A 15,545-nucleotide genomic window follows, 5' to 3' on the forward strand; every position below is an offset into this window, starting at 1 on the left:
CTGCCTCAGCCTCCCAAAGTGCTGGGATTCACAGGCATGAACCACCACATTTGGCCTTATAGTTCTTAATTTTAAAGTTATTGTGTTATTTTTGTTTGCTGTTCCTTTTCAAATAAAAACCACCCTCTCAAAGAGATCATACTAATTTAAGAGCCAGGAACAGTAGACCTGAGGGCAAAAATTAGATAAAACTAAAATTAAAAAATGGTATTAAGCTTACAATTTTAGGACCTAAGTAGCTATGAGTTACTTTTAGTTATTTTGAGTCATTTACACTCTCCCAGGGGACTTTTTTTGATCATCACAAGGGACTAAAGAAAACAGTTCCGAACTAAAAGCAGACATACCACATGTTAAAAACACAGACCATTTGACGTCTACAACCGTGAGAAAATCCAGAAGATACCCACTTTATTAAGATACCAGAATATAAAAATGTGAAGGCAGGAGAAAGATTTAAAAGTGCTAGTGACCTTTACCATTAATGTCTGAACAGCTCATTACCTAAGCATTAAACTGGACCATACTTACTGACTTATAATTGAAAAACCCAATTCTGAATTATTTGGAAAACAAATATAGGAGAAAGGAAAAAAACTTAAAATAGAATAAAAAGTAAATTGTATAGTTTATTGTCATGAAGGAAATCCTGTAATTCAAGTAAGTACACTGGCAAAGCCTCCATAAATCAGCTTATGAGTTCTGTTCAACATTTTTCTAGATTCTATTAGGTCTAAGACCAAAAATTTAGTTCAGGGTGGCACCTGTGGCTCAATGAGTAGGGCGCCAGCCCGATATGCCGAAGGTGGTGGGTTCAAACCCAACCCCAGCCAAAAACTGCAACCAAAAAAAATGTTAAAAAGACAAAAAACAAACAAAAAACTATTTTTTTTTTTTGGCCGGGGCTGGGTTTGAACCCGCCACCTCCGGCATATGGGACCGGCACCCTACCCGCTGAGCCACAGGCACCGCCTTTTTTTTTTTTTTTTTTTTTTGTGGTTTTTGGCCGGGGCTGGGTTTGAACCCGGCACCTCCGGCATATGGGACCCGTGCCCTACTCCTTGAGCTACAGGCGCCGCCCACAAAAAACTATTTTATAAAAAAAAAAAAAAAAAATTTAGTTCACCAAGGGCCAAGGCTGATAAGAATCACAGAATTTTTTTTTTTAATTAAATCATAGCTATGTACATTAATGCAATCATGGGATACAATGTGCTGGTTTTATATACAATTTGAAATGTTTTCATCAAACTGGTTAACATAGCCTTCACAGCCTTTTCTTAGTTATTGTGTTAAGACATTTATATTCTACACCTAGTAAATTTCACTTGTACCCTTGTAAGATGCACGTAGGTGTGGTCCCGCCAATTACTCTCCCTCCACCCATCCTCCTTGCTCCCCTCCCTTCCCTTTCCCCTTCCCCCTTCTTCTTGGGCTAAAATTGGGTTATAGCTTTCATAAGAAAGCTATAAATTGGTTTTATAGTAAGACTGAGTACACTGGATACTTTTTCTTCCATTCTTGAGATACTTTACTAAGAAGAATATGTTCCAGCTCCATCCATGTAAACATGAAAGAGGTAAAGTCTCCATCTTTCTTTAAGGCTGCATAATATTCCATGGTGTACATATACCACAATTTATTGATCCATTCATGGATCGATGGGCACTTGGGCTTCTTCCATGACTTAGCAATTATGAATTGGGCTGCAATAAACATTCTGGTACATATATCTTTGTTATAATGTCATTTCTGGTCTTCTGGATATATACCTAGTAGAGGAATTGTACGATCGAATGGCAGGTCTATTTTTAGATCTCTAAGTATTCTCCCAACATTGGAATCACAGAATTTAAATTCAATTGTGATTACAGAAGTTGGTCACCAATAAGTAATATAGATTTAGCCTGAGACCCCAACATATAATTATATGCCCCAAGGTAAAGTTTTCAAACTCTTATACACAGTATGGGGTCACTGGCACTCCTTGACCAGGGTATCTGAGCATGCAGACAAACCAAGGTGTACATATACTCAGATCTCTGGAATTTGCCAGAAGTATTCAATAACAGAGGGAAAAAAGACTTCTAAAATATAAAAATGCACTTTTTCCATTTTAAACTAGTAATATCTTTTTTTCTACATACAAAGTAAAATGCAAAAATATCCAGAAGTTTATAAATTGCAAAGCCAATGTGACCTCACAATCCTACCTCCTATAATATCTGGTTTTAAGTGTTGGGTTGAGAGACTAGAGTTGGTTGAATTCTGGATCTGCCACTAATGAACTGTTAAAACTCTCAGGGTGCCAGTGTCTTTATGCACAAAACAGAGACAATGACCGCATATGAAAATTAATAACTGATATTTACACTGAGTGCTTTACAAAGTGAAGGCATTATTCCAAGCACTTAAAACATATCAACTAATTTTAATAAAGTGAATGGGTATATGTTAAAACCCTTAACAGTGCCTGAAATTCAGTCAAATACTCATTAAATGTCAACTGTTACTATGTCCTTTCAAAGTCTTTAATGTATAAGTAAATACACACAAATACAGTTCTAATATAGTTTAATATATATAAACACACACTCATAAACCATTCCGTAATTTGCTTTCTCCCTTACAAACTTGCAGGCACCCTTCCTTTGTTTTGACATTAATACAAATAGAGCCACTTCATCTTTTATAAGGAGCACACAGTAAGAATACTTTTTAACACACAGCGGGTTGTTCTGTGCTCGACGCTGCTTTATGAATATCATCTCACTTAATACTCATACCAACCCTATCAGACTAACCCTAAAGAGTATGTGCTATTATTATTCCTATTTAGAGAAGAAGAAAGTGAGACTTTTTTTTTTTTTGGTAGAGACAGAGTCTCACTGTACCGCCCTCAGGTAGAGTGCCATGGCCTCACACAGCTCACAGCAACCTCTAACTCTTGGGCTTACACGATTCTCTTGCCTCAGCCTCCCGAGCAGCTGGGACTACAGGCGCCCGCCACAACGCCCAGCTATTTTTTTGTTGCAGTTTGGCCGGGGCTGGGTTTGAACCTTCCACCCTCGGCATATGGGGCCAGCACCCTACTCACTGAGCCACAGGCGCCACCCAGAAAGTGAGACTTAGCTAGATTAAGTTACTTACTCACGATCATGTAACTTAAAGATTTGAATTTTAGTTCCCCCAAAACTAAGTTATTGTGCACACTGCACCTTCTGTCATGCCACAGTTTTAAACCAACGTCCACTAACAGAAGTTTAGATAGTTCCCACTGGGGAGGAGATAATATTTAGTATTGCTACAAGGAACATACCATATCACAGATTACGCACTTTCCCTTACTATACACTTCCAGATGTGCCACTGCTGAGTCAAAGAATACTCACATTTAAAATTTTGATACACAGCTCGGCACCTGTAGCTCAGTGGCGAGGGCGCCAGCCACATACAGCAGAGCTGGTGGGTTCAAACCCAGCCCAGAACGGCCAAACAACAATGACAACTACAACCAAAAAATATCCAGGCATTGTGGCAGGCACCTGTAGTTCCAGCTACTTGGGAGGCTGAGGCAAGAGAACCGCTTGAGCCCAAGAGTTTGAGGTTGCTGTGAGCTGTGATGCCACATCACTCTACTGAGGGTGACATAGTGAAACTCTGTCTCAAAAAGAAAAAAGAAAATAAAAATAAAATTTTGATACATGCTGCCAGGTTGCTTTCCAGAGATAGTACCAACTGACCATCCTTAATTATATAAGACAGCCAACACTGGGCACAGTCCATAATAATATTCAATTATTTCTTCTTTTAGAAGCCACCTGATTTAAGTCTTTTGCCTACCTTTCTATTGAAAAATTCATTAAGAGCCATTAAGAGTCAGACTATATTTGAACAATACAACTATCACAGTCCATTTTAAGTAGTTTAAATCATACTATAATGCTAATATTTAAATAATTTCAACTCAACTTGAGGGGAAAAGAGACTGTGCTTTAGCTCAAGCAAGAACTATTGTTACTGCATTACAAACCAGCACTTTTATTGATCCTTTTGATTATTTTAGGATAAAATAAAAAATACTGTCATATGATTCAAAGGTTGAGAATGTTAAGTAGAAACAATTTTCCAGACTAAGCTTTTCTGTTACTCGGATGCAACATTAAGATGTTGTTTATTTATTTAAAGCAGCACAGATAATTTCTTTTTTAAAATAATCCAATGTACTCTTCAACAAAAAACTTGCCAGCTTAGTTAATGAATCTATGAAAATCAACTAAGCAGTGTCCTTATCATTGTCATTATCATCACTGTCATCATCATGGCTACTATTTATCAAGTGTCTTCCCTGTGTTAGACAGTACTGACTGAGTGTGTTACCCTATGCAATCCTCACAACAACCAAACGAGGCAGGTACTATTTCTTCATCTTAGAAATGAGAAACAGGCTTAGAGAGGTTAAGTTACTGGCCAGAGGCCTCTGCGCTAGAAAGTGGCAAGGCTGGGATTTGAACCCTGCCTGAATCCAGAGCTGTGGTTCTAGCCACCAAGTCTACTCTTCACGACCAGACTCAGTTAAACAAAGCTAAAACCAAAAATATATCTATACCTTCCTAAAGGAAATTCAAGAGAATTACTGGTCTTTTCTTACATGATCACCATATTTATTCTTGTTAAATCTTAAATGACTGTAATTCCAGGTTGCAAAGAAACCTAAAAGGATTAACTTGTCTACCCTTCTAACAGAGACGAGGCTGTGTTAACCCTCCCCTGACCCAAACTGCCTTCTTGCCCAACCAACTCTATAAATAGCTTTTTAAAGGAGTTTAACAATCTCTACTGGGAATATCTGAAATTATTTCAGATTATTTTTAAAAGGTATTGTCTATCCTATGCTGTCCTCATTCACTTATCTAAATAGAAAAAAGCATCAGAATGCTTTACCGTATGAACAGGAACATTAACCAAAATCAAATGGCAGCCAGAAAGATGTCATCAGCAGGGAGTTAGGCTTGAAGTCCAGGTTTTAAGATGAATCTTCTAACACAGCCTCGTCTCTGTCAGAAGGGTTCCCAGGAGTGCTAAAATAGCCTCTGGAGGCCAAAAAAAAGAAAAAGAAAAAAACAGTTCCCCTGGCTCACTCTCTTGCTGGTGACAACAGAGTCCCTCCTATCTGCTTGGCAGCCTTACAATCAGAACATTCTTACATCTAACCTATTTCTCTCCCACTGAAATATAAACTGAATGCAAATACTTTTATCATATTCTATAAAAATAAAAACTCTATCTTCAACAAGTAACTTGCTCTAATTCTCACAGTAAAAAAAAAAAGGTAGTTAGAACTAGTTATGGTTTCCTTTGATTTTCTTTCATTGCATAATCAAAAATTCTTAAATTTTCAGGCCATTTTGCTAAAGAATTGTTTGTCTCCCTCAGAAAACCATGAAACCAATATGAAATAGTTACCTTTCTGAAATCTTTATAACTATATATCTCATAATTTAAAAACGAAAACTTTCCCAGTGTTTTTAAAGGTCTTTTAAATGAAAATAATAACCACAGACAACTTTTATCAAACATTTCTGCATCAGGTACAGTGCTAAACGTTTAACATGCGTGACGTTCTCTGATGTCCACAACAATTCTATGAAGTAGTTGTTTTCCATTTACAAGTAAGGAAACTGAGCCTTAGTTACATGACCAGTTCCAAGACACACAGCCAGTAAATGGAACCGGGTCTGCCTCTTACCACAGCCTAAGCTCAGAACCCACTCAGCTATCTGAGCTTTCCCCAGACCTTTATTTATAAATGGGTAAGCCTCCCTTCACTGAGTACGTTATATCTGAAAGTATCAAGTTCTTTATAACAAGTTGAATTTTTCTCATCTCTTTCCATTATAAAACTTGTGAGAAAACAACCACCCCAAGATTTCACAAAACTAAAGAGTCATACTTACCAATGTACAAACATACTTAAAAACTAAGGGAAAAAATATGTGGACTAAGGTTTAGAAGTACAAGAGTGAGCGACTACAGAATTTTTTCACTATCAACAGTCTACTTTAAGAGTCTGTTCCTCTTATCTGTTTATTCATTTATTATCACATACATCAAACTATTTTATTTTCAAAGCTGTATAATATACAGATGCCCCTAGACTTACAACTGAGCTACTTCCTGATAAACCCTTCTTAAGTTGAAAATATTAAGTCAAAAATGTATTTACTGCTGGCAACATAGCAGACATTCCCAAACTTGCAAATTTTCAACTTTGGATGGTGACAAAAGATACGCATTCAGTAGAAATTGTGAGGTGCTCAATTTATGATGGGGTTATGTCCCGATAAAGTCAAAATATTGTTGAGGACAGTCTATTTTTACATCTGTTTGGGCAAACCCCTCCCCATTTTCCCTTATTCCCTCCCAATTTTTTTCTTTCTCCACTTGTTAAGACTGATACCCCTAATTTTTTTACACTCTTCCTACGAATCTTAGAATCTGCTTTTTACAGTTCAATTAAAAATACTGCTGGGATTTTGATCTGGTATCATCTTAGAAAAGAGGAAAAACAAAAGCCTGGTTTAAACTATCCCATTTGCAGCTGATTTCACTTTCAGGGCTGATTTCTGTTCCTTTGCCAAGGTATTCCTGCCAGCCAGGATCAAGCGTCCAAACTAAAGGTTATGTTTTTTTAAAGTCCCTTTTTAAAAAGTTGGAGCTAAACTCACAGTGCTATTGATTACAGAAAACAAAATAAGATATTCAATAAACTTATTAGTGTTTGCAAGACATTTAGGCTTTCATGATGACCAAAGAAGGAAAGAGACGGAAGGAAACAAGTTAATAGTTCCACTGGCTTTAGGTAAGACGATCAAAAAGTACATGATTAGCACCTGTCAAGGCACCAGGCAACAAAGCTAGTAGGAAGACACCCAAATAATAAGAGACATGGATATGATAAGATCCTATATTACTGGAAAAGAGACTAACACATAAAAACAATAAACAATTAGCAGCTTCAGAACAGGGATCAGTATGGGCTGCAGTGCCCAACAAAAGCTAATATATTAGGTTAGTCCAGCTCTAGCTTAACTAAACTTTAGCTTGGTGGTAATTAAAATTTAGTGACAGCTACTTAGAAAGCAATGTGAAGACATGATGATTTCAACTCACTTTGTAAATCAAGGTTGGGTTGTACGTACGTATGGCACACTGATAAAAAGGCAGCAATCCTGTAGACAAGCATCTTTCATTTTTCTTGCAGTAGTTACTCCAAATCATACAGATAAACTGTAGCCAGTGTTAAGAATAATCCAATGGGAAATCCTCAATGCTTTGGGGCTCATAGGCCACTCACCATCAGAACCTAATCCTCCAGTCCCCATACACAACCTGAAAATTCCCTGTTCCAGGCCTTGCATTCATAAAACTCCACCCAATTTCCTGACTTCATGGAAATTTACTGGTCCGCTTGGAAGACCTAGTATGTGTGCTCATCCATTTGTGGAAAGAGGTAGTTGTGTCCACAATTACTGAGTCAGAAATTTTTACCCCAGCATTAGATTTGTTTTTTTAAAAAAGTGTGTGTGGGGGGGGGGGTGGGGGGGGTAGTTAAATAAACAGGATGAACACAGTTATCTCCTTCTAAGGAGATAATTTTCCCAGCTATGTTTAGCATCATTTTTTTTTTTAATGCTAAACATAGCTGGGAAAATTATTCAGGAGGAATTAAGGTGGGAACTTGTTTAAAAATTTTTTAATTATATGCAAACTCTACTATTACTAATTTTTAAAGCATTATAACATAATACAAAGCAAGACATCTCCCAGTTTTCTTCACCAATATGTCATGCCACAAAACATTACTCAGGAGAGTAGGCAGCTCTTCCTTCCTCAAGTATTTTTTTTGAAAATGAACAGAAAACTTACCTGTCAGTTGCTTTTAAAGCAAGTTTACTAAAACAAGGAGTTAAGACTATTTAACCATTTGAGGTGCCTTCCAGTTACATTACTCTGTTCATACTTTTTAAAGGTAATTACTAGAACCTTTAATTAAACAGAGGAACACGACAGGGTGTGAAATTTTCACACAGTGCTCAGGACTCTAATGCGATACACTGTAAATCATAAAAATCACACTTTATAGCTTTGTATTAAGGGAAAGTGGGTTATACATTTTTAGAAGTGAAATAAATAATCTCTATAGTTCCCTACACACTTCAAGAGTTGTGAAGATCAAACAAAACAGGTAAAAATGTTTTATGAAAGGCAAGACGTTACTCAACGGAATTACAAGAACTAGTAACTACGATAAGCAGTCTAAATCCTGGATGTTTATTTCTGGGGAGAGAAGTAAAGAACGATTACCTAGGCATCACAACTCCATCACTCTGCCTGTAATGTTTAGTTACTTAATAAAATCTGAGACGAATATGGCAAATTAAGATTTGTAAAGTTATGCAGCAGACACATGAATCCTTATATTTCTTCTGTAACTTTGTATATGTTTGTAATAATTCATAATATAAAATTCAATTATAAGTTTATATCATTATTTTGAGGGAAAAAATAACAAAAATTCTAAGGAATTTCAAACATTTCTTATGGGTGATTTTTTTATACATAAATAGAATACTTTTTTTTTTTTGGCCGGGCTGGGTTTGAACCCGCCACCTCCAGTATACTCCTTTGAGCCACAGGCGCCACCTAGAATACTTTTTATTAAGTAGTGTCTACTCCCCTTATTAATATCATCACCATCTTTTTTCTTCCTTACACCTCCATCTTGCAGAAGTTTTTATTTTTTGTTTTGTTTTGTTTGCAAAGTTTAAATAACAAAGCACAACAACTCCCTCCAGGTCACGTGAACAATAGAAGTTCAGGGAGATGGACTCAGAGAAGTGGTGGTCCAGCAAACATCTTCATGGAGGGAGCAGACAGCACAGGGGTAGGTGGCCAGTACGAGAGGCTGACAGATTTCCACACTTGTGTCTTCAACGGGGCTTCATTATTTGAATTATCGTGACTTCCAAAAATACCAGAAAAACATATCCAATACATTTTATCCAATAAAATATTTTCAGACAGGCTCGGCACCCATAGCACAATGGTTATGGAGCCAGCCACATATACCGGTTCAAACCCAGCCAGGGCCAGCTAAACAACTGCAACAACAACAACAAAAATAGCCGGGCGTTGTGGTGGGCGCCTGTAGTCCCAGCTACTTAGGAGGCTGAGGTGAGAGAATTGCTGGAACCCAAGAGTTTGAGGTTGCTGTGAGCTGTGACACCACAGCACTCTACCAAGGGCAACATAGTGAGACTCTGTCCCGAAAAAAGAAAAAAAAAAAAATTCCAGATAAAATAACATCAAGGATTCACTGCAAAATAATACAGAGCGGAGTCGGTGCAGTTTAGATGAAACAAGACTGGCCATGGCTGATGACTGTTGAAGCTGATGATAAGTACAAGAGAATACCTTATATTCTTTTATTTACTTTTGTGTACACTTAATTTTTTCCATAATAAAGTTTTTAATTATCATCACTGGAAAAAGTCTTGCACAACATTTCCATTTGCCCAAGGGGATTGGGCAGTCAGGCTAGAGTCAGTCCTGACACTACCACTCGTAAACTGCATGCCCCTGTCTCTTTGGCTTTGAGATTCTCCACTGAAAAATAAAAAGATTGGGTGAGATATCTAAGTTCTCTTTAAGCTAAAACATGGTGATTGGATTTACAGAACTGGCTTACAGGTAACTGTGTAACATAGTAAGAACAGCAAATATTACTAATGATACACTCTGACCACATGGGAGCAACTGTAATCCGTCATTTATTTACTTATTTGACAAACATTTGGAAGGCATACTATGTGCCAGGCAGTGTCACATGTGAATAGAATACAAAGATAAATGACATAAAATCTCGGCCTTCAGGATCCAGTTTGATCATGAAAGACGATACATAAACAAACAGCAAGACAACATTGACAATGATGAGGATGGTGGAGCTGAAAATACCAAAAGCCCTTCCTAGTAGGAGGGCCGAGAATTATAAATAATGTCGTAGGAAGAAGGTAGAAAGAAAGTGGCAAGAGATGAGACTGAACAGGAAAGTGGAGATCACATTGAGAAGGACCATGATGTGATGCCGAGGAATGTGAAAGGTATCTTGAAAAGTGATAAGGAAGCCATGTACAGCTTCTAAAATGACGTGGTCCAATTTGTTTTAGATGATCTGTGGAGCCGGAAGGTAAAATGAACATTACATATGTGCCAGGCAATAAGCTTTACACTCTACATTATCTTATTTAATTTTGATCCTCACATTAGTCCTAAGAAGTGGTATCTCTTGGGCGGCACCTGTGGCTCAGTGAGTAGGGCGCCGGCCCCATATGCCGAGGGTGGCGGGTTCAAACCCAGCCCCGGACAAACTGCAACAAAAAAAAATAGCCGGGTGTTGTGGCGGGTGCCTGTAGTCCCAGCTGCTTGGGAGGCTGAGGCAGGAGAATCGTGTAAGCCCAAGAGTTAGAGGTTGCTGTGAGCCGTGTGACACCACGGCACTCTGCCTGAGGGTGGTACAGTGAGACTCTGTCTCTACAAAAAAAAAAAAAAAAGAAGTGGTATCTCACACTACTGCCATTTTCCAGAAGAAAAAACTGGGGCCCAGAAGAGATGTAAGTCTTATTCAGTGTTATAAAACCTAAAACTCTTCACCATTAGGCAATACTGCTTTTCCCAAACTATTATGTAGGTGGACAGCCATTAACATCCTTATTTTAAAGATAAAAAAAGCTGAGGCCCGGGAAACTGGCAGGCACTGTTTGAGGTCACACATTTAGAAATGAAGCCACCATTAGGCTTCCAACCCAGACCCTTCCCACTCTGCCTCTAACACTGGACCTGCTCCATGAAATAATTCATATCTACTCCACTGGGATCAGCAAAGTGGAAAATCCCCACCCTACTTAAAAGAAAACGAAACACATACATAAAAAAGAAGAAAGAAAATCAAACACTAATGGCTTTGTCAACATAGCATAAAGGCCATGAGGATATTTTAAAAAAAAAAAACAATGAAGTTTCTTTTTGCTACAATCAAGGCCACCTTTAACTCAAATCATAAAAGGAACTAGTTTAGAAAACAATGCATTTCAGCTTTCTAATATATGGGTTTATTTTTGTTTTCCCAATGTTTCTTCATGTTTTTCTTTTACCATCCACATTTAACTTCCAAAGTTTTCAGTATTTATCAGAGACTTGGGAAAAGGTTAAAGAGCAATTTTCTGTCCTCAACCCACACAGAAAACAATGTCTACAATTAATCCTCACAGAATCTACTGCCAAGCAGCAAGCAGGTGCAATGTTTCACTAATGTATTGTGTGTGCGGGGGGGTGGAGGGGGTATTTAGAACAAACTGGGGGGCTAATTTCTTCCAAGTGACTTGCATCTTTTAAGGCACTTGGCTGTTGACAAGATGATCCCACTCTTGAATTCACGGAAGTTGCACCCAGTCTCACAAAGCAGATTCAGTCACACCAGACAAAAATCTGGACTTCCCTCCAAGACAAATATGGAATTCAATCTGTGTAATACCTTGAATGCAGCTAATTAATTTGCAATCCTTTATTATGACCATACAAAGGAGGGAAAAGAGCTGCCTTCCAAGTCCTTCCTTGAAGGGAAAGCAAGAGAGGAAAAGCCTAATATTTAAATCCCATAGCAGAGTTCTAAAACTTTTCCATTAATATACACACCCTTGCTGAGTCACCAGCATAATCCCTACAGTAGGTCACCTCAGGACTGTCTCTCCTATACATGATCATTCCAACTCCATGCTATTTTACTCAAAAGTAAACTGATAAAGGCCATAATGTTTCATTCTTTTCGGTTAGTCATGTAACCACATAATTTTTAGAGTAAATGCATTGACCGTAATTCATGTAAACCTTATTCTACAACTAAATAAAACTATTATCTGAAAATAGCCAACAGTCAAAGCAATAACAACCTAAAGAAAACTGTTTTATTAACCAATGAGAATGTTTAGAATTAAAAAAGAAAGATTTGATATGGGGGCAAGACATGATTGCAAGAGGGACTTTACCTAACAATTGCAATCAGTGTAACCTGGCTTATTGTACCCTCAATGAACCCCCAACAATAAAAAAAAAAAAAAAAGAAGAAAGATTTGAAGGAGGAAAATATTTTTAACTTAAAGCTAGTAAGTGGACACTTTCCCAAATATGTTTAGCTTTTCCCAAGTAGTTGTATGAAAGTTCCGATGTTGTAGTTTTTCAGGATGGATTCAGGATGGTTCCATCTCAACTGGATAGTAACCATCCAAGCTCAAAAACCGGTTGGAGAAAAAAAATATTTGCATGTGGCAAATGGGAGACTGAATTAAAGGCTAGGCGTTTCCATCAACCTTTTACAAGCCATCACCCACTCATGACGATTCAAAACTGTTCATAATGGAAGGCTGATCCACCACACACATCCATCAGGCACCTCCAGCTCCAAGTTTTGCTCCTACTTTAAAAGGACTAGATCCCACCTACCACACTGAAATTTAATTTAATTTAATTAAAATTTAATTTCTACATATTCTCACCCTCACATTTAAAAAACAGAGTTTAATTCTCTCAAAATTAAAACTAAATTACTATTTCTTCAGATACCAGGTTGATAAGTATCAATGAATCTACTTCTATGACTCAACAACTAGACTGCCTGAGTTTGAATCTCTAATCTCATTCTTGCCAGCTGTGTGATCTCAGACACGTTACTACAGCTGTCTGAGCTAATGGTTTCCTAATCAACCAAAAGGACTGTTGTTAGTTAATACATATAATGCACTTAGGGTAGTACCTGGCTCATGATAAGTGGTCAACTTGAAGAAACTGTTATCATAATGTAGTATTTCTGCTAGCTATCATCACTGTTGTCTTTGTAAATACACTGTTAATATGTCCCTTTTGCCACCCTTCTGGTATGTGGAAACATCTATTGAAAGATTATTAGGATCTCTGAAGTACCAAGTTTAAAGGACATAATATATTGACAGCAGAAATTACACATTCCAAATAACTAAGCCTGTTAGTGAACATCATAAAGACCCAACTAAAGCTACAGTTTAAGATTTATTTGGGTCTCTTAAAGGCAATTGTTCATTTGGAGAGACAACTGTACCCACAACTAGGCTTCAATGCAGAAAATAAAATTACAGAAAGGGGATTCAATGGGTTAATTTTTTCCTGGGATTAGAAAAAAAAAAAAAAAAGAAATAGCAGCAGTAGCAAAAAATGGTAATGAAGATTGAAAGTTATGGGTTATGAAATATAACATATGCACCATGAATATGTCATGGTTATGAATATGCAGAGCATTCAAGATTGTGTACAAAATTTAATTTCTACATAAAAAATATGAAGTTAAAAAGATCATCATCAGGCCAGGTGCAGTGGCTCATGCCTGTAATCCTAGCGCTCTGGGAGGCTGAGGCAGGCGGATTGCCTGAGCTCAGGAGTTCTAGACCAGCCTGAGCTAGAGCAAGACCCTGCCTCTAAGAAATAGCCGGGCATTGTGGCAGGTGCCTGTCATCCCAGCTACTTGGGAGGCTGATGCAAGAGAATCGCTTGAGCCTAAGAGTTTGAGGTTGCTGTGAGCTATGACACCATAGGACTCTACTGGGGACAAGAAAGTGAGACTGTGTCTCAAAAAAATAAAAATTAAAATAAAATAAGCAAACCACAAACCAGCAGAAGACATCTGCAATACATAAAAACAATTATATACAATGGTACGGTAAGAATAATCACTGTTCTTATCTAGTTTTTTCTATGGTTCAGGCACTCTTCCTAAATAGTATACATGCATCTTACATGTATTAAGAATCCCGATGAATTAGCGAGAAAAACATAAACAACAAAGTTTCAAACGAGCAAAAAACCCACATAGAAATTACACAGAAGAAAAAACACAAATGACCCATAAACATAATGAAAGATGCTTAACAAGAATTCTTATCTGGGAAATTAAAATTAAAACCCCAAAGAGATAATATTTCATGTGTTAGACTGGCAAAAACCTACAAGGCAGTCCACATCCAGTTTTGCTGAGGAAGAGTAACAATGGGAACACTTATTCACTGCTGGTGAAGGAATAAATTGGTACAACGGCTTTGGAGAACAGTTTGATGCTACTCAGTAGAGCTGATCACCCGCACCCTCAATGACCAGCATTTCCACTCTTAGGTACATACTGTGAAAATACCCCTGCATATATGGAACAGGAGACAGTGTGTAACAACATTCACTGGAGCACTGCTCCCGTGTACAAAAAAATAGGAAACAACAAAAATGACCACCAGCACAAGTGGAATAAAAACATACTGTGCCACAAAAATGACAATTACGTGAGTTAACGCTCATATTAATTAGCTTGATTTAGCCATTTCACGATGTCTATGTACATTTCAAAACATGGTGTTGTGCACAATAAATATATTACAATTTTATCTATCAATTTACAAAAATCTATTGTAGTATATTTATAAAACTAAAAACTGCACAGCAGTGAAAATGAACAAAGTACCATGACAGAGAAGGATCTCAGAAAGATAACGCTGAAGAAAGCAAGTTGCTGAAGAACACATACTGTACGATTCTATTTATATGACGTTCAAAAGCACACAGACCTAAAAAATAATCTTAACTCAATGAGATATTAATATATTCCTGGGCGGTGAAAACTATACATAAAAGCAAGGGAATGTTGATCATGAAATTAACATCAGACCACTAGGAGGAGGGGTGGGTAGGAGATGCTTTGAGGAGGGGCACACAGGAGCTCTGGGATACTGGTAAAGTTCTGCTTCTTCATCTCTCTGATCGAGACTTCAGGCTTTCATTATTTTCTTTACATTGTACAAATGCACTTAATATTCTCACTTACGACACGCTTCAAAATTTAAAAAAGAAGAACATTTATTCCCGTTAGATGAATTGTGGTCAAGTAATGAATTCATCATTGAAACAAAGTACACATTTCAGACTAGGAAAGTTAACTATTTTAGGATAAAGGATATTAAAAAAAAATTTTAAACCTGCAACAGAGGCCAGACCTAGTGGCTCATGTCAATAATCTCACCACTTTGGGAGACTGAGATGGGAAGATCACTTGAAATCCAAGAGTTCAAGACCAGCCTGGGCAATATAGTGCGATCCCATCTTTTACAAAAACATTTTTTAAAATTAGCCAGGCATGGTGGTGCATGCCTGTAGTCTTAGCTACTTAGCAGGCAGGAGGATTAGTCAAACCCAGGAATGAGAGGTTACGGTGACCTATGATTGGCCCACTGCACTCCAGCTTGGGTGACAGAATGAGACCCTGTCATTTAAATACATAAAAAATAAATAAAAAGAAAATTTGAACAACCTACAATAGAAACAAAATCCTGAAACTTTAAAATTAAGCCAAATGAATTCATAAGCAAGAAAACAACAATAAAGATATAAAGTTATCATTTATTCAAGTATGTTCC

At 37.4% G+C, this 15,545-nt stretch overlaps 1 protein-coding gene across 5 annotated transcripts in view; it reads right to left on the reverse strand.

Annotated features, from left to right (window-relative positions):
* STK38L (serine/threonine kinase 38 like) overlaps positions 1-15,545 on the reverse strand; it is an 86,124-nt gene that overhangs the window by 45,884 nt on the left and 24,695 nt on the right. Inside the window, exon 1 of one of the 5 annotated variants that reach the window (XM_053554074.1) lies at positions 7,174-7,371. The exons of 3 other annotated variants lie outside the window; for them this stretch is intronic. In XM_053554074.1, coding sequence (XP_053410049.1) covers positions 7,174-7,246 — 73 coding nt within the window. In that variant the 5' untranslated portion in view covers positions 7,247-7,371. Of the gene's footprint in view, positions 1-4,944; positions 5,040-7,173; positions 7,372-15,545 lie in introns of those variants that run through there. One more of the 5 variants, XM_053554077.1, reaches the window with a different exon arrangement.

The sequence above is a fragment of the Nycticebus coucang genome, chromosome 12 (assembly GCF_027406575.1).
Source record: "Nycticebus coucang isolate mNycCou1 chromosome 12, mNycCou1.pri, whole genome shotgun sequence".
NCBI classification, from domain to species: Eukaryota; Metazoa; Chordata; class Mammalia; order Primates; family Lorisidae; genus Nycticebus; species Nycticebus coucang.